General features: G+C 40.4%; 4 protein-coding genes across 4 annotated transcripts; all 4 read left to right on the top strand.

Moving 5' to 3' along the window:
- Nucleotides 1–3,740: 3,740 nt before the first annotated feature.
- LOC139655389 (Fc receptor-like protein 5) lies at nucleotides 3,741–8,178 on the top strand. The gene is made up of 6 exons (XM_071532782.1): nucleotides 3,741–3,775; nucleotides 4,438–4,473; nucleotides 5,819–6,082; nucleotides 6,242–6,484; nucleotides 6,829–7,005; nucleotides 7,727–8,178. The coding sequence occupies exons 1-6, from the start codon at nucleotides 3,745–3,747 to the stop codon at nucleotides 7,837–7,839; spliced, it is 864 nt and encodes a 287-aa protein (XP_071388883.1). The 5' UTR covers nucleotides 3,741–3,744; the 3' UTR covers nucleotides 7,840–8,178.
- A 235-nt stretch (nucleotides 8,179–8,413) lies between these two features.
- LOC139655390 (protein turtle-like) lies at nucleotides 8,414–13,578 on the top strand. The gene is made up of 6 exons (XM_071532783.1): nucleotides 8,414–8,420; nucleotides 8,984–9,019; nucleotides 10,370–10,630; nucleotides 11,605–11,847; nucleotides 12,361–12,519; nucleotides 13,241–13,578. The coding sequence occupies exons 3-6, from the start codon at nucleotides 10,426–10,428 to the stop codon at nucleotides 13,351–13,353; spliced, it is 720 nt and encodes a 239-aa protein (XP_071388884.1). The 5' UTR covers nucleotides 8,414–8,420; nucleotides 8,984–9,019; nucleotides 10,370–10,425; the 3' UTR covers nucleotides 13,354–13,578.
- Nucleotides 13,579–13,924: 346 nt separating this feature from the next.
- Nucleotides 13,925–20,162, top strand: LOC139655392 (Fc receptor-like protein 5). The gene is made up of 5 exons (XM_071532784.1): nucleotides 13,925–13,955; nucleotides 15,899–16,159; nucleotides 17,128–17,370; nucleotides 17,792–17,950; nucleotides 19,544–20,162. Exons 1-5 carry the CDS (start codon nucleotides 13,925–13,927, stop codon nucleotides 19,654–19,656), a joined length of 807 nt encoding a protein of 268 aa, XP_071388885.1. The 3' UTR covers nucleotides 19,657–20,162.
- Nucleotides 20,163–20,900: 738 nt separating this feature from the next.
- LOC139655388 (Fc receptor-like protein 5) lies at nucleotides 20,901–23,752 on the top strand (the record flags this gene model as incomplete). The annotated part of the gene is made up of 5 exons (XM_071532781.1): nucleotides 20,901–20,931; nucleotides 22,143–22,403; nucleotides 22,685–22,927; nucleotides 23,445–23,621; nucleotides 23,745–23,752. Coding segments are annotated over exons 1-5 (720 nt in total), but the record flags the coding sequence as incomplete, so codon positions are not given.
- Nucleotides 23,753–23,837: the final 85 nt, after the last annotated feature.

Genomic DNA, 23,837 nt, shown 5'->3' with positions numbered 1-23,837 from the left:
CAAATATTAAAATGCATCAATATTAGTTATTAAAATAATTATTTATGCGCAAAAACAAATACCCATGTATTCATATCATTAATATATTAATATGTATGAGTGACTTTTCAATCGTTCCAAACTACATGGGATAAGTATGATCTCTGAAGCTCCACAAACGTCCATTACATTGATAATTGTCACTCCAGTTATGTAAAACCTATCAGATTAAAAAATTACAAATTCCAGTGTAGCTGCAGGCGGTGATTGTAGGGGTCAAAGCACACCGTGAAAAAGAGAAAACATTCACAACACAGTAGGTAGGCTAATAGTTACCATTACATAACAGGTTAATCTTTCTTCCATCTTCGTAACATTTACAAAATTCGGCATATTAACAATGTCTGAAGCTTGGACCATCTTTCCTCATTCTCTTCACTTCGAGGTGCATCGTGTCAGGCTGTTGCTCTGCTTGAAAAACATGAATAGTAATCTTAGAATTGCCTTGACCCAAGAAACAATATAAATAATCAACCATGTAAAATTCCTAAATGAACTTCATAAACCCAAACGACAATTGCAATTACAATGCTTAACATTAGCTGGTTCTCCATTAAAACTTAAGCAATTTCATATTAAATCCACCAATTATCAAAAACTTAAAGCAGGCCTACAGTCTTTAAATCATGTCCATGTAGACCTATTTCAGTGCTATGAAGTCTTCCATATGTGTCTTGAGCCTACTATGTTTTGCTTTTAATTGGGGTTCAATTGATTGGTTCAGCCGTGTCCATCATCCACAATCAATAGTACTTGGCAAATTGGGGCAATTATTAATTTAAACCACTAGATGTCAGCAGAGAGCCGCTCTCCAGCCAGCAGGACGATTACATTACATTACATATTACATTACATATCTTTACTTATTTAATGGGACAGATACTGGTGTGTTTCCAGTACAGAAATACCATACTGTACTTGTACTGGACCTACTGGTACAGTAGTAGTAGTGGTAGTAATAGTAGTAGTAGTAGTAGATCACTCTCAGTACCGTTCCATCTCATTCAGCATGTGGATTTCACATTGTAGGAATAGTTTTTTAAACTATTAGCATTAGTATGTTATACATACACACTGTAGAAACTCATAGTGCAATTTAGTGAAATCAACTTTATCCATTAACACAATGTATATAGATGTGTTTGTCAATTTCAACTTAAAAGCGCTAGTTATGAGCTTCATGACTTAAAATCATGAGTTCACATCCTGTGACTTAAAATTACGAGTTGAAAGAACACCTTATAAAGCGTTCACTAAACTCAACACTGTTAGTTTATTAGCAGACTTCCCAGCATGCATTGCATTCGGTTTAACTCTCTCTCTTCCTTCTTCTGGTTTGAATGAAGTTACAGGATAGAGACTTGTTATGTATGTATGTTTGGTGAATCATAGGTCAGCTTCCGATTTAAAAAAATAAATAAATAAAAAACCATGATAAAATCTACTATCTATCTTATCTATTTATCTGGGAATTCACCAACAAATATGTCTCTGATGCACATGGCAACTACAAGCCTACTGTATGCGGAACTGTGTATTAATCATGTGAGGAAGAGGAGATAAACACAAACTTAATCTGTTTGAAAACATTAACACTGCATTTCAGTTCCTCAGTTAATGCATTCAACTTGGAAACACGAATCAGCATGACTAGACATTTGTTGATTGAGCTTATTGTCTTCAGTTCACTCAGTTAGCTTTTCTACATTAGAACAACTAACTAATGACCTTTGACCTGACTATTCAGCACTACTTCAGTCAACTCACAATTTTAAGGCAGCAAGGAAACTTCTGTTTTTAAGTTGAACTGCCTTAATATTTTTTTGCAGTGCAGTTCTTGAGGTGTGAAGCTGTACAATGTGTTTAGTTGAGTTTAGTGGACGACCATGTTGTTGTGGTAAGAGGCTTCAGAGGCTCAGGTACAAAATCACTTCCTGTTCACTTCCTTCCTCTCAGCAGAACCACAGGCCTCAGCTCCAGGAAGACGCTGGATATTTCTTGTAACTGTTAATATATGTTGAAAATTACTGAGGTGAATATGATATAAGATGAACTTTACTTTAGGTTAATTGTGACGTGCTACAGATGTCCAGAGGATGCCTCAGATCGGTTTAGTATGGCCGATGCCAAAACAATAAATGCACCTCTCTTTGTAATAACTCTCTGTCCTACATGAGAAACAACAAGAGAGGTTGCAACGAAGAGTGCAAACCCATTTAACAGATAACAAGTCCCGCCCCCGAACCACAAGACCACCAACCACAAGGGCAGCCTGGCCCAAACATACAGGGTACAACTGTGATTGGCAGCCTGACAGTGACTGACAGGCTGACCCACCTCTGAACTTGACAGGTCACTACAATATATTATCACATGACATCATAGCGTGTGTATATGTATGTACATGTATATGTGTGTAAATGTGTATATATTTGTATGTGTGTGTATGTGTATATATGTGTATATATATGAATGTACTTTATTTTATATTATTACTATTATTATATATAGTATATGTTTTTTATGTGCATATGTGTATGTATGTATGTATGTATATGTGCATATATATATGTGTGTGTATATATGTATATCTAAATTATTATTATTATTGTTATTATTGTTATAATCATTTATTTTTTATTATTTTTATTTTTATTTTTTTTTAATAATTAATGTCATTGTCAAGATACCTGCATCCATCACATTTGGGGAAAAAAAAAAAAACTTGGTCACAAAACATAAATAGCCGAAAGTAAAATAATAAATGTGTCTTATTATTTGGTATTTGAAATTTCAGTCCCACTACAATGTTAACGACTACAAGCCTCTGCTAACTCTACTAGCTGCTACTAGATACGTTAGCTAGTGTGCTAATCAGATGTGTTAACAATAAGACAGTGATGGTTAGCTGACCAGATGCTATGGTTAGCTAGCTAACAAGCTGACATTATCTAAACACTAAATCAATCAGATGGATCAATGATGAAATGATCAGTTCAGTCAGAAACAGACAGAAATTAACCGTCTGTTCAATTCTGTTGAGACAGAAACACAGTCAGCTGTTCACAGAGCTGAGGACCTCCAAGATGGCCGCCAGAGGAGGGGGGTTACATCACCTACATCACATTATTCAATTCTCTCTCACTCTCTCACCTCCCCTGTTTTACCCCATTTGCTCCATCAGGTTTAGTTTAATTGTCATTTAATGCATCTTGCAGCCATGCCTGGTTGTTCTACTGTGGTTCCACCATGTTGTGGTCTGTTGTTGTTTAGATTCTGGTGTCAGTTGTGTCTTTGCTTGTCATCTTGATTTCTTGATTTTGTTTCTTTCTCTCATTCATTCTGAGGTGAGATGCTTTATAAGCCCCTTGTGGATTTTAGCTCATTTGCATTTCTTCTACCTGTGGCCTTTGTAATTGTATTTTTATCACTGTGGTATTATCACTTCACATTTTATCACAGTGCAGTAAGTGCTGAAGAGAAAACCCACACAGGCAATCTGACATGTACTCACACATACAAACAGAAAGTCAGTTCAGTTCAATTCTATGTTTCATTGTGGTGCAAATAAACGAAACTAAAATACCTGCTGCCTAGTAGTTGAAAACCACAGAAGACCACATACAATTCAAAGAGGAAAGGGGTGGGTTTTACTTGGTGTGACTGGTAAAATTCAATGTTGATCTCATATCGCCAAGCTGTAGAATGGGGGGCACATCTCTACAATGGCTGCTCTGTAAGTAGAAAGTAGTGTGTGTATTAGGGCGATTTAAAAAAAATATCTAATCTAAATTATTTTGACTGATATTGCAATTGCGATATGATTCGCGATATTAGAGGGAATGATCATTTTTACATCATTCTCATTTTTTGATTATGGTGTGATTTTTGTGAGGATCTGTACCAAACAAAGATGTTTTCTTAAGTCTGTAGAATATGATGTGTAGGCCAGGACATCTCTGCAGCACCACAATATTTCATTTAGAGTCTCTTGTTATGGCCCAGAGTTGAAGCTTTGGTCTGGGGGTCAGTGCTGTTTCTTAGCTCACAGGGGATTAGATGTTCAATCAGTGAAGTCACATTTATGAAAGGCAAACTAAAAGCTGATTTTTGGAGTCTGACAGCTACAGTGGGAGATGTTATAGAAATCCCCCTTCATGTATTCATCCTGCGTCTACATCCTGTATTAGTACTGCAAACAAATCATTCTTTAACATTATATAGTAGATCTAAATTAGTATCCTGTAACATAAAATACAATTTATCTGAAGGATGGAAGATATTACAAATGTCTTCCATGCACTACATCCCTCTGAGTTTCTCTGGTTTCTCAAGTAGAATTGTCAAGTCTGACTGCGTGCAAAACCTCAAACTAACCTGAGTTTCATTTCTCTTCAGTGCTGACCGTGTTGCTGTGCTGCAGACCCACACAAGGTTGGTACATGTCTAACACGCTCGGTCATGTCTTAGCTTACATTAGCTTTAGGGAAGTAGGCTGCTCCAAGATAGCATGACAGAGCCAGATTTCACACATGTACCTCTTTATTCACCTATAGTTGTCAACCATACAATGCCTGGTGTCTATACAGCACTATAATCTCTCAACATACATGTAGATTGATATAGTTTAACACCAAACTGTTACTGAAGAGACAAGCTACTCATCGGGAGACAGACTGGGAGTAGTACTCAACCTGTGACTGTAACTCTCAGTAAAACCAAGGAGCGCCACCCAGTGACTTAATCTGTTACTGCAACCAAACAATGTTCCAAAAGCATAGTAGGCATATTTGCGACTGTTACACACTTCACCCTTGACAGTCCCAAACTGTAATGATGGGCCCTTTGTAGGTAACCCTGATTGAAAGCTGTGTTTTGGATAGTCTTGGAATTTAGACCGGGTTTAGGAGTTTAGGGTGAGACACTGATGTGGAGGCGGGGACTCTAATTTCACATTCACATTTTAGCACAATAAATATTTTGCGTGGGCCTCAGCCTTTGGGTCCAATGGAGAGAGAGAGTTTTGCCATGAACAGCATGCATCGCGCTGTGCCCCCTGTGCACCGCACTGTTTCCACTCAGCGGATCGTCTTCTACTGAACTCTACTGTTTACAATCTGACCCGACCGTCCAAAACCAGATCGCTCTGCCAGGAACCGCCTTTCACCCCACAGCGGTCTGTACTGCGGCAGAGAAAAATAGTTCTGTGTTTTCCTGATTAGTGAAAGTGTGTGTAATGTCGTAAACTGTGTCATGAAATCAGAGCTAATTTTAATTCATGTACATTGCGAACCCGGTTTGGACTCCTTGTTAGCAAGAGGTAAAAGAGTTTGCCGTTTCAACCGACAGCTGACTCTGGAGCCAATATTGTCTGTGGGTCCAAGAACTACAGGGATGGAAGAGACTAAATATTTATGGGTCCAAAATCACCAAACTCATCCTTCATCCCTCAGCATACCCCCTCTTCTCAGGCGTCTATGCTAGTTCCACAACATTATACCGACTGTTTTCCCAGACCATTATTCTGCAGTAGCAAAGTGTGGAGAATGGTTTGGCTAAGCAAGACTACAGGGCTGAGGACCTCCAATATGGCCGCTACTTCACCTGAAAGCCTTCTATATCTTTGTTTCATAAAAACATTGCTTGGGAAGTGAGTTTAGGGACTTGCGGTCTGAACACAGACACAGAGGGTTAGGGTTAGGCTTTGGGTTTCAGGTTTTCTTTGTGACACTCAAAGGGTCTCAAATGCAAATGATCACCCCCCTTCCACCTCCCCCAGCCTCTCTGACTGTGAGTCCCAGTACATCCCAGTTTTTTCTTGGAGAGTCTGTCTCTCTGAGCTGTGAGGAGGACGACAGCTCTGCTGGATGGACGGTGAGGAGGCAGACGACCAGAGGAGTGACGTCTGGGTGTGGAAATAAATGGGGAAAATCAACAGGATCTTCTTGCAACATCAATTATATATTCCCATGGGACAGTGGAGTTTACTGGTGCCAGTCTGGAGAGGGAGCAACCAGCAACACCATCAACATCACTGTTACTGGTAAGTCCATCCAGCATTTAGTAATTATAAATAACCATATAAATATATATACTATATTACGTTCAGCATGGTGCTGTGATCCTGCAGAGTCCACCAGCAAGAGTATTGATGAAGCTATCTGTAAATGGATTAAATCATGTAGTGTGTCTCTGTGTTCAGTTGGTGCTGTGATCCTGCAGAGTCCTGTCCTTCCTGTGATGGAGGGAGCTGCTGTGACTCTGAACTGTACAACCAAGACTCCCTCCAACCTCCCAGCTGGTTTCTATAAAGATGGCTCCCTCATCAGGACCGAGTCTACAGGACAGATGACCATCCACCATGTTTCCAAGTCTGATGAAGGCCTCTACAAGTGTCACATCTCTGGTCCTGGAGAGTCTCCACCCAGCTGGCTGGCTGTGAGAGGTGAGGAAGTTACTCTGGTGGGACTTTTTATAAGCCCCTTGTCTTCCATGTTTTATTATTTTTGTGTGTACAAATAAATAAACTAGATAACAGTTCAATTCCAGAAGCATTTAAGTATTTGTGTTTAAAATACAATCATTCAAACCTCAGACTTCTGAATCTTATCAAGTTACAGAGATGTTAAACTGACAATAGTTGATCTATGCAACTGTTTAATAAACTACAAATTAGACTGAACAGAGTGTTCAACAATGAAGGTGTGAACATATTTTTAAGTATTTTAACAAGCTTTGGTCGAGGATTTTCCCTCATCCAGATGTTCACCTGTGTGCTTCTCTCCTTAGCTCTCCCCACTACCACAGCTCCTCTCACTGCCTCAGCTCCACCCACCACCACAGCTCCGCCCCCTCCCCCAGCTCCCTTCCTACCTATTGACAGACTGGTTTGCCACCTAGTGGTGTTCTGTCCTTACTGCATCTCAACTCTCCTAATGCTGTCTTTATATCGCAACAGGCCTGGAGGTAAGAGACTAACAACTTAACTAACAAACTACTTCTCACCTCCTAATGCTGTCTGTATAGCAGGTCAGTGACGAACAAACTAAATAACAAGTTGACAAGGTCATGTTTCAGCAGAAAAAAATGTGTCCAAGGCACTCTTTCCATACAAAAAGTAAAAAGCCTTTATTGTTTAGTGGCTAATGCATTGCATACATATGTTTAAAAACTGCTTAAAAAGCACCGACACATTGCAGCCCACAAATAGCCTTCCTCAGGGTGCAAGTTGTGAAAAAGAAACAGGTGCCATATATCATCTGGATTAGGTCACATGACCAGGAAATGGCTGCTTTATCACATACCCTTGGCCTACATTCACATATCTACAATGTTTACATCCAGTAGGCCTACATATATTTAATACCAAAAGCAAAATATTAGGCACCGGTATTTCCCCATATACATAGAAAAATAGAAAAAAATGGAAAAACAAACAAATATGTAACATAACTATCTGAAATTCACAACCAAAACATAACTTTTACAGAAAAGGAGTATAATTGAGATCCTCCTTTAGACCTGGATATATATTGGCCTTCAACTTCACAATCACTGATTCAGTGATTATCACTGTTTATTTTATCGGTTAGTTGATTTCAGATTATTTAGATGAACTGTTCATCTGTTGGAGGTGGATAAATTATCAAATCATCTAAATGTTCCTTTAACTCTGCTCTGACTGCAGGAAATGTTCCGCCCATCTCCATGGCAACGGCCCCGCCCAACCAGGCTGATGAGGGACCGGATGATGACAATGATGATGTCATTGCCGATGTCACCACCGCGCATCACTTCTGACATGAATGGACGCATGAAAGAGAGACAGAGAGAGGGAGTTGGGGTTCGTCACCTGAAATCCCTAGATAGAGGGCGTCTCCATTGTTAATTGATAACGACTCTGTCTCTCAACAATTTCAAATACAGACCCAGGACCTGTCTGATCAACCAAACGCCTACAAGTTTGACCTCAATGTACAAACACACAAAACAAACACACACACACACACACGTCAATCAAAATGTCTTTGCTTGTCATCTTGATTTTGTTTACTTTTTTTCTTGTGTTCACTTTGAGGTTGAATATTTTATAGTTTAACTCACCTGCACAAATTAAAGTAATTTGCATTTCTTCTTCCTGTGTTGTCATCATATTTTATCATTGTGCTTTTATCACTTCAATTCTAAGTTATATTTTGGTGCAAATAAAGTAAACTAAATTAAACTAACCTAAATGACCCGTTTCCTAGAAAACCACAGACACTGACACACATACAAAGAGGAAGGGGGCGGGTTTTACTTGGTTTGACTCGTGAAATTCAGTGTTGATTTCATATCGCCGAGCTGTAGAATGGGGGGCACATCTCTACAATGGCTTCTCTGTAAGTAGAATTTGTGTCTGTGTGTGTGTGTGTGTGTGTGTGTGTGTGTGTGATGCTCTGATGCATCCCAGATTAGATGAGTCAGAGAACTTTGCAAGACCCAGAGTTGAAGCTGAAGTTTGCTGCAGCAGAATTTAACTTATCTTAGTCTTTGTTTCAGCTTGTTGAAGGAATGATGAGTGATAAGTCAGAGATCTGGTCTGGGGTCAGTGCTGTTTATGAGACCACATGGGATCAGACGGTCAATCGATCACATTCATGAAAGGCAAACATCTGTCCACTACCTGCTGATCTTTGGAGTCGGACAGCTACAGTGGGAGCCGTTATAGAAATCCCCCTTCATGTATTCATCCTGCGTCTACATCCTGTATTAGTACTGCAAACAAATCATTCTTTAACATTATATAGTAGATCTAAATTAGTATCCTGTAACATAAAATACCATTTATCTGAAGGATGGAAGATATTACAAATGTTTTGCATGCACTACATCCCTCTGAGTTTCTCTGGTTTCTCAAGTAGAAGCAAAACCTCAAACCAACCTGAGTTTCATTTCTCTTCAGTGCTGACCCTGTTGCTGTGCTGCAGACCCACACAAGGTTGGTACACTTCACCCATGAGGCTGGTTCACACAGGATGTGTAGCAGCCACAGAACGGCCCTGAAGCGGAGGCCGCTTCCTTTCGGCGCCCATGTTAATGGATCAGATCGTTCGGCTCGCGATAGGTCATATCTCCATTATATCACCACAGAAGCATAAATATATTAAATGATCAACTTACCGGTGTCTTCACTGTTGTTGTTGATTAATCCATCTGTGTAGGCCCGTTGGGACTGACCCAACACTGCTTGGGTGTCAGTCCTTGCATTAAAAACCTAGGATTTTGATAGTACAGACAATTTGATAGGGACCGGCCAAGGTTTACAAATCGAAATTTGCCAATTTGACAAGCTTTTTGGATTCCTTGAACCCCCACCTGTTAAGCGGGTGGATCATTTTGTGTGGAAGTTTTTGCAATAAAGTATACAATCTCACCTTTATGTGGCTTGTCCTAGTTGTTTTCTAATGGATGTCTTAGACATGGCTGCCACTCTTCTTCTACGCTTCTTCCTTGTGTGGCGAGCTGGAAAACGTGCTCTTTGCCGCCCCCTCTGGCCGCTGGAAAAACACTGTTATGATGGGCCCATTGTAGGAAACCCTGATAGAAAATTAGTGTTTTGGGATAGTTTTGGGATTTGGACAGGGTTGCTTCAGGAGTTTTGGGTGAGAACTGACACTGATGTGGAGGTGGGAACGCTGTAAATTTCCGTTCACATTTTAGCGCGACAAATATTTTGCGTGTGCCTCGGCCAAAGAGTTCTATGGAGAGAGGTTTTCAGTCACTGGCCTTTCAATACGCAGCCAACAGCTTTACAAAGACCAACTAAGACCAGACCAATACTGAGCCCAAACAAAGAAGACTTACGCATGGCGAAATATTATGTGTTGCACGTTATTCACCTCTGTGCTTTGAGTTGTACTGAGCGGGTAGTTTTGGAGAAGCTGTCGGCGGAAACAAATTATTCATTGGTTTTAAATTAGTGCCACCTACTGTGCTAGAGCGGTTACAAAATTGTGCTTTTCACGGTGAACGCAGTGCAAGAGCCTTGTTCTTCTTCTTTCATTGAAATGTGAACAGCTCTTAAGGGATTTGAGGTGGGAAGGCGTGGTTGACGCCCCCACATCCTTTGGCTGGAAGGACATTGAATCTGGGGGGCAACACCACCTGAAAGCCCTTTATATCTTTACTCCCTAAAAAAACATGGCTTGGGAAGTGAGCTTAAGAATTAACACATAGAATGTTCTGGGCTTTGAGTTTCAGACTTTATTTGTCACACTCAAAGGATTGTTTAGTTTCCTCAAAAATGCCAATGATCATCAGTAATTTGACCCCCCCCCCCCTTCCCCAGCCCCTCTGACTGTGAGTCCCAGTAGATCTCAGTTTTTTTTTGGAGCGTCTGTCTCTATGAGCTGTGAGGAGGACGACAGCTCTGCTGGATGGACGGTGAGGAGGAGGAACAGAGGAAAGACATCTGAGTGTGGAGTTTACTGGGGAAAATCAACAGGTTCTTCCTGCAGCATCAGTCACACAGTCCAAATGGACAGTGGAGTTTACTGGTGTGAGTCCAGAGAGGGAGACACCAGCAACACCGTCAACATCACTGTCACTGGTAAGACCATACAGCATCTACACATTATTAATAACTAAATAAATATATATTAATTAATTATTAATGTCTATCCATCTATCTATCTATCAAGACCACCACAGACTGATGAGGTGAGCATGTTGCAGTCATGACTATTGTTTTATACGTCTATCTGAAACAAATGTTGAAATGAAACAAAGAGGAATGAAACAAAAATGAAACAAACCCTTTTCTATTTCTCTTTGTTTTCGCCCCATTCTGTCTGTTTCTCTATTAGCAGGATTTCTCAAAAAGTTATTAATGAATTTGCACAGAACTTTGTGGAAAGATTGGTCATGGGGCAAGGATGAACTGATTAACTTGTCATACCAATTGGGGTGGGGGGGTGGGGGGGGGGGGGGGGGGTGGCAGTGGGCGTGGCTTCTCACAAAAAGGGCATATAATGTATAAATGGATTCATGTAACACCATCAGACTTTGTGGCCAATCAGCAGACAGAAAAAGAAGCAAACCCTCCATTATTGGCCCAATCCAACAACATGGGGGAACTGCAGAGCTCATTTCCTGTTTTTTTAACTGCCCTGCCAATTTTTCCAAAATGTGGTCCAGTGGTAGAAGGCCAGTCCTAATGGAAACTGAACAAATTCAGTGCTGATTGGCCCCATGGTGTTGCAATAATTGGCTAAAATGCTTAAAAGTGGCAAGTATTTGAACAGGCAGATCTCATGTGCCATTTCAGTTCCAGTCATGAAAATGTGTGCATCTCCTAATTAAGTAAGTTGGCATTGAAGAAATCATTGGTGAAAAATTGGTGAAAATCTGATATGTGGAGCTGGCATCGTGACAATTGCATAGTGCTGGTGAACGTATGAGCTCTGAGTGCCATATAGTTTGTAAATGGATTAATTAATGTAGTTTCTCTGTGTTCAGGTGGTATTAGTATTGATAAAGCTGTCTGTAAATGGATTAAATCATGTAGTGTGTCTCTGTGTTCAGGTGGTGCTGTGATCCTGCAGAGTCCTGTCCTTCCTGTGATGGAGGGAGCTGCTGTGACTCTGAACTGTACAACCAAGACTCCCTCCAACCTCCCAGCTGGTTTCTATAAAGATGGCTCCCTCATCAGGACCGAGTCTACAGGACAGATGACCATCCACCATGTTTCCAAGTCTGATGAAGGCCTCTACAAGTGTCACATCTCCGGTCCTGGAGAGTCTCCACCCAGCTGGCTGGCTGTGAGAGGTGAGGAAGTTACTCTGACATCAACACTTTATAAATAGAAATCTTAGCTTGTCTAGCTTTGACATTTCCTCCATATTGAGTTTTGTGGTTTAGTTTCTCTTTTGATGTAATTTAGTCGTGTCTGTATCTCATCTTTATATTTTCATTATTTGTTCCTTTTGAGGTGGGACTTTTTATAAGCCCCTTGTCTTCCATGTTTTATTATTTTTGTGTGTACAAATAAATAAACTCTAAAATGTTATTTCCTGCATGGAGATAACAGTTCAATTCCAGAAGCATTTAAGTCTTTGTGTTTAAAATACAATCATTCAAACCTCAGACTTCTGAATCTTAACAAGTTACAGAGATGTTAAACTGACAACAGTTGATCTATGCAACTGTTTAATAAACTACAAATTAGACTGAACAGAGTGTTCAACAGTGAAGGTGTGAACATATTTTTCAGTATTTTAACAAGCTTTGGTCGAGGATTTTCTCTCATCCAGATGTTCACCTGTGTGCTTCTCTCCTTAGCTCTCCCCACTGCCACAACTTCACCCACTGCCACAGCTCCACCCCCTCCTCCAGCTCCCCTCCTGCCTATTGCCAGACTGGTCTGCCACCTAGTGGTGTTCTGTCCTTACTGCATCTCAACTCTCCTAATGCTGTCTTTATATCGCAACAGACCTGGAGGTAAGAGACTAACTACTTAACTAACAAACTACTTCTCACCTCCTAATGCTGTCTGTATAGCAGGTCAGTGACGAACAAACTAAATAACAAGTTGACAAGGTCATGTTTCAGCAGAAAAAAATGTGTCCAAGGCACTCTTTCCATACAAAAAGTAAAAAGCCTTTATTGTTTAGTGGCTAATGCATTGCATACATATGTTTAAAAACTGCTTAAAAAGCACCGACACATTGCAGCCCACAAATAGCCTTCCTCAGGGTGCAAGCTGTGAAAAAGAAACAGGTGCCATATATCATCTGGATTAGGTCACATGACCAGGAAATGGCTGCTTTATCACATACCCTTGGCCTACATTCACATATCTACAATGTTTACATCCAGTAGGCCTACATATATTTAATACCAAAAGCAAAATATTAGGCACCGGTATTTCCCCATATACATAGAAAAATAGAAAAAAATGGAAAAACAAACAAATATGTAACATAACTATCTGAAATTCACAACCAAAACATAACTTTTACAGAAAAGGAGTATAATTGAGATCCTCCTTTAGACCTGGATATATATTGGCCTTCAACTTCACAATCACTGATTCAGTGATTATCACTGTTTATTTTATCGGTTAGTTGATTTCAGATTATTTAGATGAACTGTTCATCTGTTGGAGGTGGATAAATGATCAAATCATCTAAATGTTTCTTTAACTGTGGTCTGACTGCAGGAAATGTTCCGCCCATCTCCATGGCAACGGCCCCGCCCAACCAGGCTGATGAGGGACCGGATGATGACAATGATGATGTCATTGCCGATGTCACCACCGCGCATCACTTCTGACATGAATGGACGCAAGAAAGAGAGACAGAGAGAGGGAGTTGGGGTTCGTCACCTGAAATCCCTAGATAGAGGGCGTCTCCATTGTTAATTGATAACGACTCTGTCTCTCAACAATTTCAAATACAGACCCAGGACCTGTCTGATCAACCAAACGCCTACAAGTTTGACCTCAATGTACAAACACACAAAACACACACACACACACACACACACACACACACACACACACACACGTCAATCAAAATGTCTTTGCTTGTCATCTTGATTTTGTTTAGTATTTTCTTGTGTTCACTTTGAGGTGGAATAGTAAATAATTTAACTCACCTGCACAAATTAAAGTAATTTGCATTTCTTCTTCCTGTGTTGTCGTCATATTTTATCATTGCGGTTTTATCACTTCAATTCTAAGTTATATTGTGGTGCAAATAAAGTAAACTAAATTAAACTAACCTGAATGACCCGTTTCCTAGAAAACCACAGACACTGACACACATACAAAGAGGAAGGGGGCGGGTTTTACTTGGTTTGACTCGTGAAATTCAGTGTTGATTTCATATCACCGAGCTGTAGAATGGGGGACACATCTCTACAATGGCTTCTCTGTAAGTAGAATTTGTGTGTGTGTGTGTGTGTGTGTGTGTGTGTGTGTGTGATGCTCTGATGCATCCCAGATTAGATGAGTCAGAGAACTTTGCAAGACCCAGAGTTGAAGCTGAAGTTTGCTGCAGCAGAATTTAACTTATCTTAGTCTTTGTTTCAGCTTGTTGAAGGAATGATGAGTGATAAGTCAGAGATCTGGTCTGGGGTCAGTGCTGTTTATGAGACCACATGGGATCAGACGGTCAATCGATCACATTCATGAAAGGCAAACATCTGTCCACTACCTGCTGATCTTTGGAGTCGGACAGCTACAGTGGGAGCCGTTATAGAAATCCCCCTTCATGTATTCATCCTGCATCTACATCCTGTATTAGTACTGCAAACAAATCATTCTTTAACATTATATAGTAGATCTAAATTAGTATCCTGTAACATAAAATACAATTTATCTGAAGGATGGAAGATATTACAAATGTTTTGCATGCACTACATCCCTCTGAGTTTCTCTGGTTTCTCAAGTAGAAGCAAAACCTCAAACCAACCTGAGTTTCATTTCTCTTCAGTGCTGACCCTGTTGCTGTGCTGCAGACCCACACAAGGTTGGTACACTTCACCCATGACGCTGGTTCACACAGGATGTGTAGCAGCCACAGAACGGCCCTGAAGCGGAGGCCGCTTCCTTTCGGCGCCCATGTTAATGGATCAGATCGTTCGGCTCGCGATAGGTCATATCTCCATTATATCACCACAGAAGCATAAATATATTAAATGATCAACTTACCGGTGTCTTCACTGTTGTTGTTGATTAATCCATCTGTGTAGGCCCGTTGGGACTGACACAACACTGCTTGGGTGTCAGTCCTTGCATTAAAAACCTAGGATTTTGATAGTACAGACAATTTGATAGGGACCGGCCAAGGTTTACAAATCGAAATTTGCCAATTTGACAAGCTTTTTGGATTCCTTGAACCCCCACCTGTTAAGCGGGTGGATCATTTTGTGTGGAAGTTTTTGCAATAAAGTATACAATCTCACCTTTATGTGGCTTGTCCTAGTTGTTTTCTAATGGATGTCTTAGACATGGCTGCCACTCTTCTTCTACGCTTCTTCCCTGTGTGGCGAGCTGGAAAACGTGCTCTTTGCCGCCCCCTCTGGTCGCTGGAAAAACACTGTTATGATGGGCCCTTTGTAGGAAACCCTGATTGAAAATTAGTGTTTTGGATAGTTTTGGGATTTGGACAGGGTTGCTTCAGGAGTTTTGGGTGAGAACTGACACTGATGTGGAGGTGGGAACGCTGTAAATTTCCGTTCACATTTTAGCGCGACAAATATTTTGCGTGTGCCTCGGCCAAAGAGTTCTATGGAGAGAGGTTTTCAGTCACTGGCCTTTCAATACGCAGCCAACAGCTTTACAAAGACCAACTAAGACCAGACCAATACTGAGCCCAAACAAAGAAGACTTACGCATGGCGAAATATTATGTGTTGCACGTTATTCACCTCGGTGCTTTGAGTTGTACTGAGCGGGTAGTTTTGGAGAAGCTGTCGGCGGAAACAAATTCTTCATTGGTTTTAAATTAGTGCCACCTACTGTGCTAGAGCGGTTACAAAATTGTGCTTTTCACGGTGAACGCGGTGCAAGAGCCTTGTTCTTCTTCTTTCATTGAAATGTGAACAGCTCTTAAGGGATTTGAGGTGGGAAGGCGTGGTTGACGCCCCCACATCCTTTGGCTGGAAGGACATTGAATCTAGGGGGCAACACCACCTGAAAGCCCTTTATATCTTTACTCCCTAAAAAAACCATGGCTTGGGAAGTGAGCTTAAGAATTAACACATAGAATGTTCTGGGCTTTGAGTTTCAGACTTTATTTGTTACACTCAAAGGATTGTTTAGTTTCCTCAAAAATGCCAATGATCATCAGTAATTTGACCCCCCCCCCCCCCAGCCCCTCTGACTGTGAGTCCCAGTAGATCTCAGTTGTTTCGTGGACAGTCTGTCTCTCTGAGCTGTGAGGAGGACAACAGCTCTGCTGGATGGACGGTGAGGAGGACGACCAGAGGAAAGACATCTGAGTGTGGAGTTTACTGGGGAGAATCAGCAGGTTCTTCCTGCAGCATCAGCTACACAGTCCAAACGAACAGTGGAGTTTACTGGTGTGAGTCCAGAGAGGGAGCAACCAGCAACACCGTCAACATCACTGTCACTGGTAAGACCATACAGCATCTACACATTATGAATAACTAAATAAATATATATTAATTAATTATTAATGTCTAGCCATCTATCTATCTATCAAGACCACCACAGACTGATGAGGTGAGCATGTTGCAGTTATGACTATTGTTTTATACGTCTATCTGAAACTAATGTTGAAATGAAACAAAGAGGAATGAAGCAAAAATGAAACAAACCCTTTTCTATTTCTCTTTGTTTTCGCCCCATTCTGTCTGTTTCTCTATTAGCAGGATTTCTCAAAAAGTTATTAATGAATTTGCACAGAACTTTGTGGAAAGATTGGTCATGGGGCAAGGATGAACTGATTAACTTGTCATACCAATTGGGGTGGGGGGGTGGGGGGGGGGGGTGGCAGTGGGCGTGGCTTCTCACAAAAAGGGCATATAATGTATAAATGGATTCATGTAACACCATCAGACTTTGTGGCCAATCAGCAGACAGAAAAAGAAGCAAACCCTCCATTATTGGCCCAATCCAACAACATGGGGGAACTGCAGAGCTCATTTCCTGTTTTTTTAACTGCCCTGCCAATGTTTCCAAAATTTGGTCCAGTGGTAGAAGGCCAGTCCTAATGGAAACTGAACAAATTCAGTGCTGATTGGCCCCATGGTGTTGCAATAATTGGCTAAAATGCTTAAAAGTGGCAAGTATTTGAACAGGCAGATCTCATGTGCCATTTCAGTTCCAGTCATGAAAATGTGTGCATCTCCTAATTAAGTAAGTTGGCATTGAAGAAATCATTGGTGAAAAATTGGTGAAAATCTGATATGTGGAGCTGGCATCGTGACAATTGCATAGTGCTGGTGAACGTATGAGCTCTGAGTGCCATATAGTTTGTAAATTGATTAATTAATGTAGTTTCTCTGTGTTCGGATGGTATTAGTATTGATGAAGCTGTCTGTAAATGGATTAAATCATGTAGTGTGTCTCTGTGTTCAGATGGTGATGTGATCCTGCAGAGTCCTGTCCTTCCTGTGATGGAGGGAGCTGCTGTGACTCTGAACTGTACAACCAAGACTCCCTCCAACCTCCCAGCTGGTTTCTATAAAGATGGCTCCCTCATCAGGACCGGGTCTACAGGACAGATGACCATCCACCATGTTTCCAAGTCTGATGAAGGCCTCTACAAGTGTCACATCTCTGGTCCTGGAGAGTCTCCACCCAGCTGGCTGGCTGTGAGAGGTGAGGAAGTGACTCTGACATCAACACTTTATAAATACAAATCTTAGCTTGTCTAGCTTTGACATGTCCTCCATATTGAGTTTTGTGGTTTAGTTTGTCTTTAGATGTAATTTAGTCGTGTCTGTATCTCATCTTTATATTTTCATTATTTGTTCCTTTTGAGGTGGGACTTTTTATAAGCCCCTTGTCTTCCATGTTTTATTATTTTTGTGTGTACAAATAAATAAACTCTAAAATGTTATCAAGTTACAGAGATGTTAAACTGACAACAGTTGATCTATGCAACTGTTTAATAAACTACAAATTAGACTGAACAGAGTGTTCAACAATGAAGGTGTGAACATATTTTTCAGTATTTTAACAAGCTTTGGTCGAGGATTTTCTCTCATCCAGATGATCACCTGTGTGCTTCTCTCCTTAGCTCCACCCACTACCTCAGCTCCTCTCACTGCCTCAGCTCCACCCCCTCCCACAGCTCCCCTCCTGCCTATTGACAGACTGGTCTGCCACCTAGTGGTGTTCTGTCCTTACTGCATCTCAACTCTCCTAATGCTGTCTTTATATCGCAACAGACCTGGAGGTAAGAGACTAACTACTTGACTAATAAACTACTTCTCACCTCCTAATGCTGTCTTTATATCAGGTCAGTGACTAACAAACTAAATAATTAACCAAATAAAAAGTGATGAACACTAACTGACTCCATCCACCAATCACTCAAATATTATTATTCTGTCCCCAATGTGTGTTCCATGTACACGAAATCGGCAGACAGCTAACAGCAGACTATTCAGAGAAGGTCAGACATGGGAGTAAATTTGAGGCTTTTACTGAGTCTTCTGTTCTCATGAGCGATCTTGAAATATTGTAAAACTGAAGTGAAGGCAAAAATAGAAATGTTGTTACAAAGTGCTCAAATAAATGAACAACTCAAAAATGTGCTTGAGTTAGCTTACACGCTAGTAACACAGCAATGACAACAAGTTACAATTAGCTTAGTTGTCATTAGCCATTTTATCCTAGTATCAATAAAATTTGTTTTTTTAGTCCCAACATGTTGTTTTTAACTTATACTGTAAAATATATCTAATAAACTCATGAGCAAAGGCTGGATAAATCTGCCCACATGGAGAACAGAAAACTACTTACTGCTTGAACACTAACCTCTGAGACATGTGACTTTATCTAACCAATGAGACTACACTCAAATTATTACTGCTATATGACAAACCTCCACTAGGTGTCGCCAATAAATTAAATTTTTTTCTGATTGCTTAGGCACTATCTTTGAAACTATCTACACACTACACACTAACCACAAAACTTTACACCAAACCAGCAAAACATTATACATCTCTTGCAAAAGCAAACAATTCTTGCAAAACTCTTCAAACTCTTTTAAAAATGGTGTTTTTGCGTCAATACAGTTCACACAAACCATCATTTGAATAAGCACACAAAGCACCAACTACACACTGAAAGTATAAATGAAAAACACTTGTGGCTTTTGCTTTTTTCTGTGTGCAGGGCAGAGCAGTTTGCAATAAAGTTTTGTCATACATGTAATAAACACACACAGGTATCCAAATGTGTAAAGTATGGATGTGTATTCCGAACATAACACACTATCAATACAAATAAGGGGAAAAAGTAAAAAATGTTTTTCTCAAAATGTTCTATAGTAACACTCCTCAAACAACAAAAGCGCAGTAGAAGAAAACAAAAACATTTGTGCTAGAAACAGAACAGAACAGAAAAAAATAGGCTATCTGGCCATAAGTTTACAGTGTTGCTAGAAGTGTGTAAATTGCAAACTGAGTGTAAAGCAGTGAGTTGTGTTTACAGTTCTGCAAAAAGTGTGTTATAAAATTACAAACTGAGTGTAAAGCAGAGAACATGCGTTCAGTTTGGCTCACTTGGTAAATGCATTGGCTACAAGTGTTAATGGTTTCAGAGATAGAGCTTCAAGAATCACTGTTAGTGTTTAAGCATTCAGAAAAAACTGTAAACAGGAAGACTACAAAATGTGTGCCGTGACAATTATCACTGTTCATTTTAAACGGTCAGTTGATTTCAGATTATTTAGATGAACAGTCACTGTACTGTTCATCTGTTAGCGGTGGATAAATTATCAAATTATCTAAATGTTCCTTTTATTGTGCTCTGACTGCAGGAAATGTCCCGCCCATCTCCATGGCAACGGCCCCACCCAAGCAAGCTGATGAGGGATTGGATGATGAGAATGATGATGTCATTACCAATGTCACCACTGAGCATCACTTCTGATGAATGGATGAGAGAGAGAGAGAGAGAGAGAGAGAGAGAGAGAGAGAGAGAGAGAGAGAGAGAGTTTTATGTTGGAAGACAATGATTCACACAATCACCACATGTGAAGTTACAGCTAACTTTGTATTACTATAAAATGTGTTTCCATTATTTTGTCGGTTGCTCATAGTTTAATTTAATTGATTAAAAAGGCTGTCTTACATTTACATGAGCACAACAATGCCACTGTTGCCAATACTGTGAATAAGGCAATAGTCTGTTTAGTTTACACGACTGAAATATTTATTTCGGTGGGAAAATCATTGTTTTTTGCTAAAAAGAAAAAAGAAAATATAATAATAATTCCTGTCCTCCCACTATCAAATTCAACCAAAACATGTACAGCCATGATTCTACTCCACATCATGTTGTTCATCACAGCCATGGGCCTTTATAGCAATTACAAAATGCAATGCTTCAGGCGCTATTTTTTTAGAAAACCTGTTAGAGACGACTCATGCAACTGATGCCGGTTGTTGGGGAGGAGGGGGAGGGTGTACGTGTGTGTGTGTGTGTGTGTGTGTGTGGGGGGGGGGACTCTTTGGACTCTCTGGACTCAGAGAGGGAGCAACTCCCTCTCTGAGTCTCCTTTGTTAATTGAGAGCAAATCTCTGTCTCGACAATTTCAAATACAGACCCAGGACCTGTATAAACACACACACACACACACACACACACACACACACACACACACACACACACACACACACACACACACACACACTCACTCTCTAATTTCTCCTGTGTTCCCCAATTTTCTCCATCAGTGTTAGTTTCCTTGTAATTTAATTCAGCTATGCATGGTTGTTCTGCCATTTTCCCACCATGTTGTGTTTTAGACTGTGGTGTCAGTTGTGTCTTTGCTTCTCAACTTCATTTATTGATTTTTTTTTTTTTCAAGTGTTCATTTTGAGGGGAGATATTGTATATTTTAACTCACCTGCACAAATTGGTCATTTGCATTTCTTCTTCATGTGTTATTTGTCATCACATTTTATCACTGTGGTTTTATCACTTCAATTCTATTTTATTGTGGTGCAAATAAAGTAAATTAAGCTGAACTTAACCTGTTTCCTAGTATCTGCTGCAGAGAAAACCACATTGACACTCTGACATACAGTCACACATACACAGAGGAAGGGGGCGGGTTTTATTTGGTGTGACTGGTGAAATTCAGTGTTGATCTCATATCACCGAGTTGAACAATGGAGGTCACATCTCTACAGTGGCTGCTCTGTAAGTAGAATCTGTGTGTGTGTCTGACTTTTGGAGTCTGAGAACTACAGTGGCAATCGTTATAGAAATCCTGTTTCACAAATTTATCCTGAATCTACCCTGCATTAATACTGCAGACAAATCATTCTTGAATGTTATATAGTAGATCTAAATTTGTATCCTGTAACACAAAATACCATTTATCTGAAGGATGGAAGATATAACCAATGTTTTCCATGCACTACACCACTGAGTTTCTCAGTTTTCTCAAGTAGAATTGTCTTATCTGAATGCGTGCAAAACCTCAAACCAACCTGAGTCTCATTTCTCTTCAGTGCTGACCATGTTGCTGTGCTGCAGACCCACACAAGGTTGGTACACTTCTGCCATGACAGTCCCAAACTGTTATGATGGGCCCTTTGTAGGAAACCCTGATAGAAAGCTAGTGTTTTGGATAGTTTGGGGAATGTGGACAGGGTTTCTTCAGGAATTTAGTTTGAGAACTGACACTGATCATCCTTTGGCTGAAAAGACGCTGAATCTGAATTTAAGCTTTAAAATATAAACTCTTTAGATGTTTATCAAATTAAAAAATGCTGTTTCAATAGTTGTGTCCTTGTGGAGAATGTTCTTCCCAAATTGTCACTGAAAAAACAAATTTCTCAAGAATGCAAAAGCAGAGAATATCCTTACAGGTTGAGATGGGCTTTGTGCTTGATGACACACGATACTTTAAAACATACAGACGCATTTCCCAACTGTTTCAAACAGCTCTGTACTATAAACTACACAGCTTCCTATTCATTCTGACTGGCCAAGTCAGTATCCAATGCATCCTCAGTTGGCAAAAAAACAGGCTTTACTTAGTCTGAGAGTTTTTATATCAAGTTTTCTTCCATCCAGGAAAATAACAACCGCAACAAAATAAATAAATTGAACTAAAACTACCAAAGAGAAATCCTGGGCAAAAACACCAGAACAGACACGGCTGCGGCTAAATATGCTTGACCATTTTGAAGTGAGTTTGAAAAGAACCCTGTTATGGTGGCCATTTTGGGACATCCTCAGCCACCTTTGTCATTCGTAGACGTACTTTGTCAGGCTGCCAGAGGGGCAAGGCGCTCTTATCTTTACTTCCTAGACAAAATATAGCTTGGAAAGTGAGTTCATAGGAACTCACGGTCGTAAAGAATCAAAAGTACTTTAACCCCACCCCCCCACCCCACCCCCAGCTCCTCTGACTGTGAGTCCCAGTACATCTCAGTTGTTTCGTGGACAGTCTGTCTCTCTGAGCTGTGAGGAGGACGACAGCTCTGCTGGATGGACGGTGAGGAGGACGACCAGAGGAAAGACATCTGAGTGTGGAGTTGACTGGGGAGAATCAGCAGGTTCTTCCTGCAGCATCAGCTACACAGTCCAAACAGACAGTGGAGTTTACTGGTGTGAGTCCAGAGAGGGAGCAACCAGCAACACCGTCAACATCACTGTCACTGGTAAGACCATACAGCATCTCCTCATGAATAACTAAATAACTGTATGTTAATTATCAATATCTATCTATCTAGAATACCAGAGAGCAGTTTTGATTGTGACAGTTATTACTATTGTTTTCCATGTCTATGTGAAGAAGGATTGGTTTTAAAAAAACAAATGTGAAAAGGAATGAAAATATTACGTTCAGCATGGTGCTGCAATCCTGCAGAGTCCACCAGCAAGAGTATTGATGAAGCTGTCTGTAAATGGATTAAATCATGTAGTGTGTCTCTGTGTTCAGATGGTGCTGTGATCCTGCAGAGTCCTGTCCTTCCTGTGATGGAGGGAGCTGCTGTGACTCTGAACTGTACAACCCAGACTCCCTCCAACCTCCCAGCTGATTTCTATAAAGATGGCTCCCTCATCAGGACCGAGTCTACAGGACAGATGACCATCCACCATGTTTCCATGTCTGATGAAGGCCTCTACAAGTGTCACATCTCTGGTCCTGGAGAGTCTCCACCCAGCTGGCTGGCTGTGAGAGGTGAGGAAGTTACTCTGACATCAACACTTTATAAATACAAATCTTAGCTTGTCTAGCTTTGACATTTCCTCCATATTGAGTTTTGTGGTTTAGCTTCTCTTTTGATGTAATTTAGTTGTGTCTGTATCTTATCTTTATATTTTCATTATTTGTTCCTTTTGAGGTGGGACTTTTTATAAGCCCCTTGTCTTCCATTTTTTTTTTATTATTTTTGTGTGTACAAATAAATAAACTCTAAAATGTTATTTCCTGCATGGAGATAACAGTTCAATTCCAGAAGCATTTAAGTCTTTGTGTTTAAAATACAATCATTCAAACCTCAGACTTCTGAATCTTAACAAGTTACAGAGATGTTAAACTCACAACAGTTGATCTATTTAACTGTTTAATAAACTACAAATTAGACTGAACTGAGTGTTCAACAATGAAGGTGTGAACATATTTTTCAGTATTTTAACAAGCTTTGGTCGAGGATTTTCTCTCATCCAGATGTTCACCTGTGTGCTTCTCTCCTTAGCTCTCCCCACTACCTCAGCTCTCCCCACTACCTCAACTCCTCTCACTGCCTCAGCTCCACCCCCTCCCACAGCTCCCCTCCTACCTATCGACAGACTGGTCTGCCACCTAGTGGTGTTCTGTCCTTACTGCATCTCAACTCTCCTAATGCTGTCTTTATATCGCAACAGACCTGGAGGTAAGAGACTAACTAAATAACTAACTAACTGACTAAGTAACTAGCTAACTCTCTATCTAATGGTGATGTATTTTTTCTGCATCTGAACTCTTCTAATGCCATTTACTGTATATCCCGACACAGGCCTGGAGGTAAGAGACTAGCTAGCGAACAAACTAACTAGCTAACTATCTAGTGGTTAGTGGTTTAGTCTCTAGCTAAGAGACTAATTAACTA

The sequence above is a fragment of the Centroberyx affinis genome, unplaced genomic scaffold, assembly GCF_046629955.1.
Source record: "Centroberyx affinis isolate AG114_WGS23_722 - 3 ecotype Tasmania unplaced genomic scaffold, CSIRO-AGI_Caff_v1 ptg002248l_1, whole genome shotgun sequence".
NCBI lineage: Eukaryota > Metazoa > Chordata > Actinopteri > Beryciformes > Berycidae > Centroberyx > Centroberyx affinis.
The sequence above is the reverse complement of the archived record's forward strand: the minus strand, read 5'-3'. Positions and strand labels throughout refer to the sequence as shown.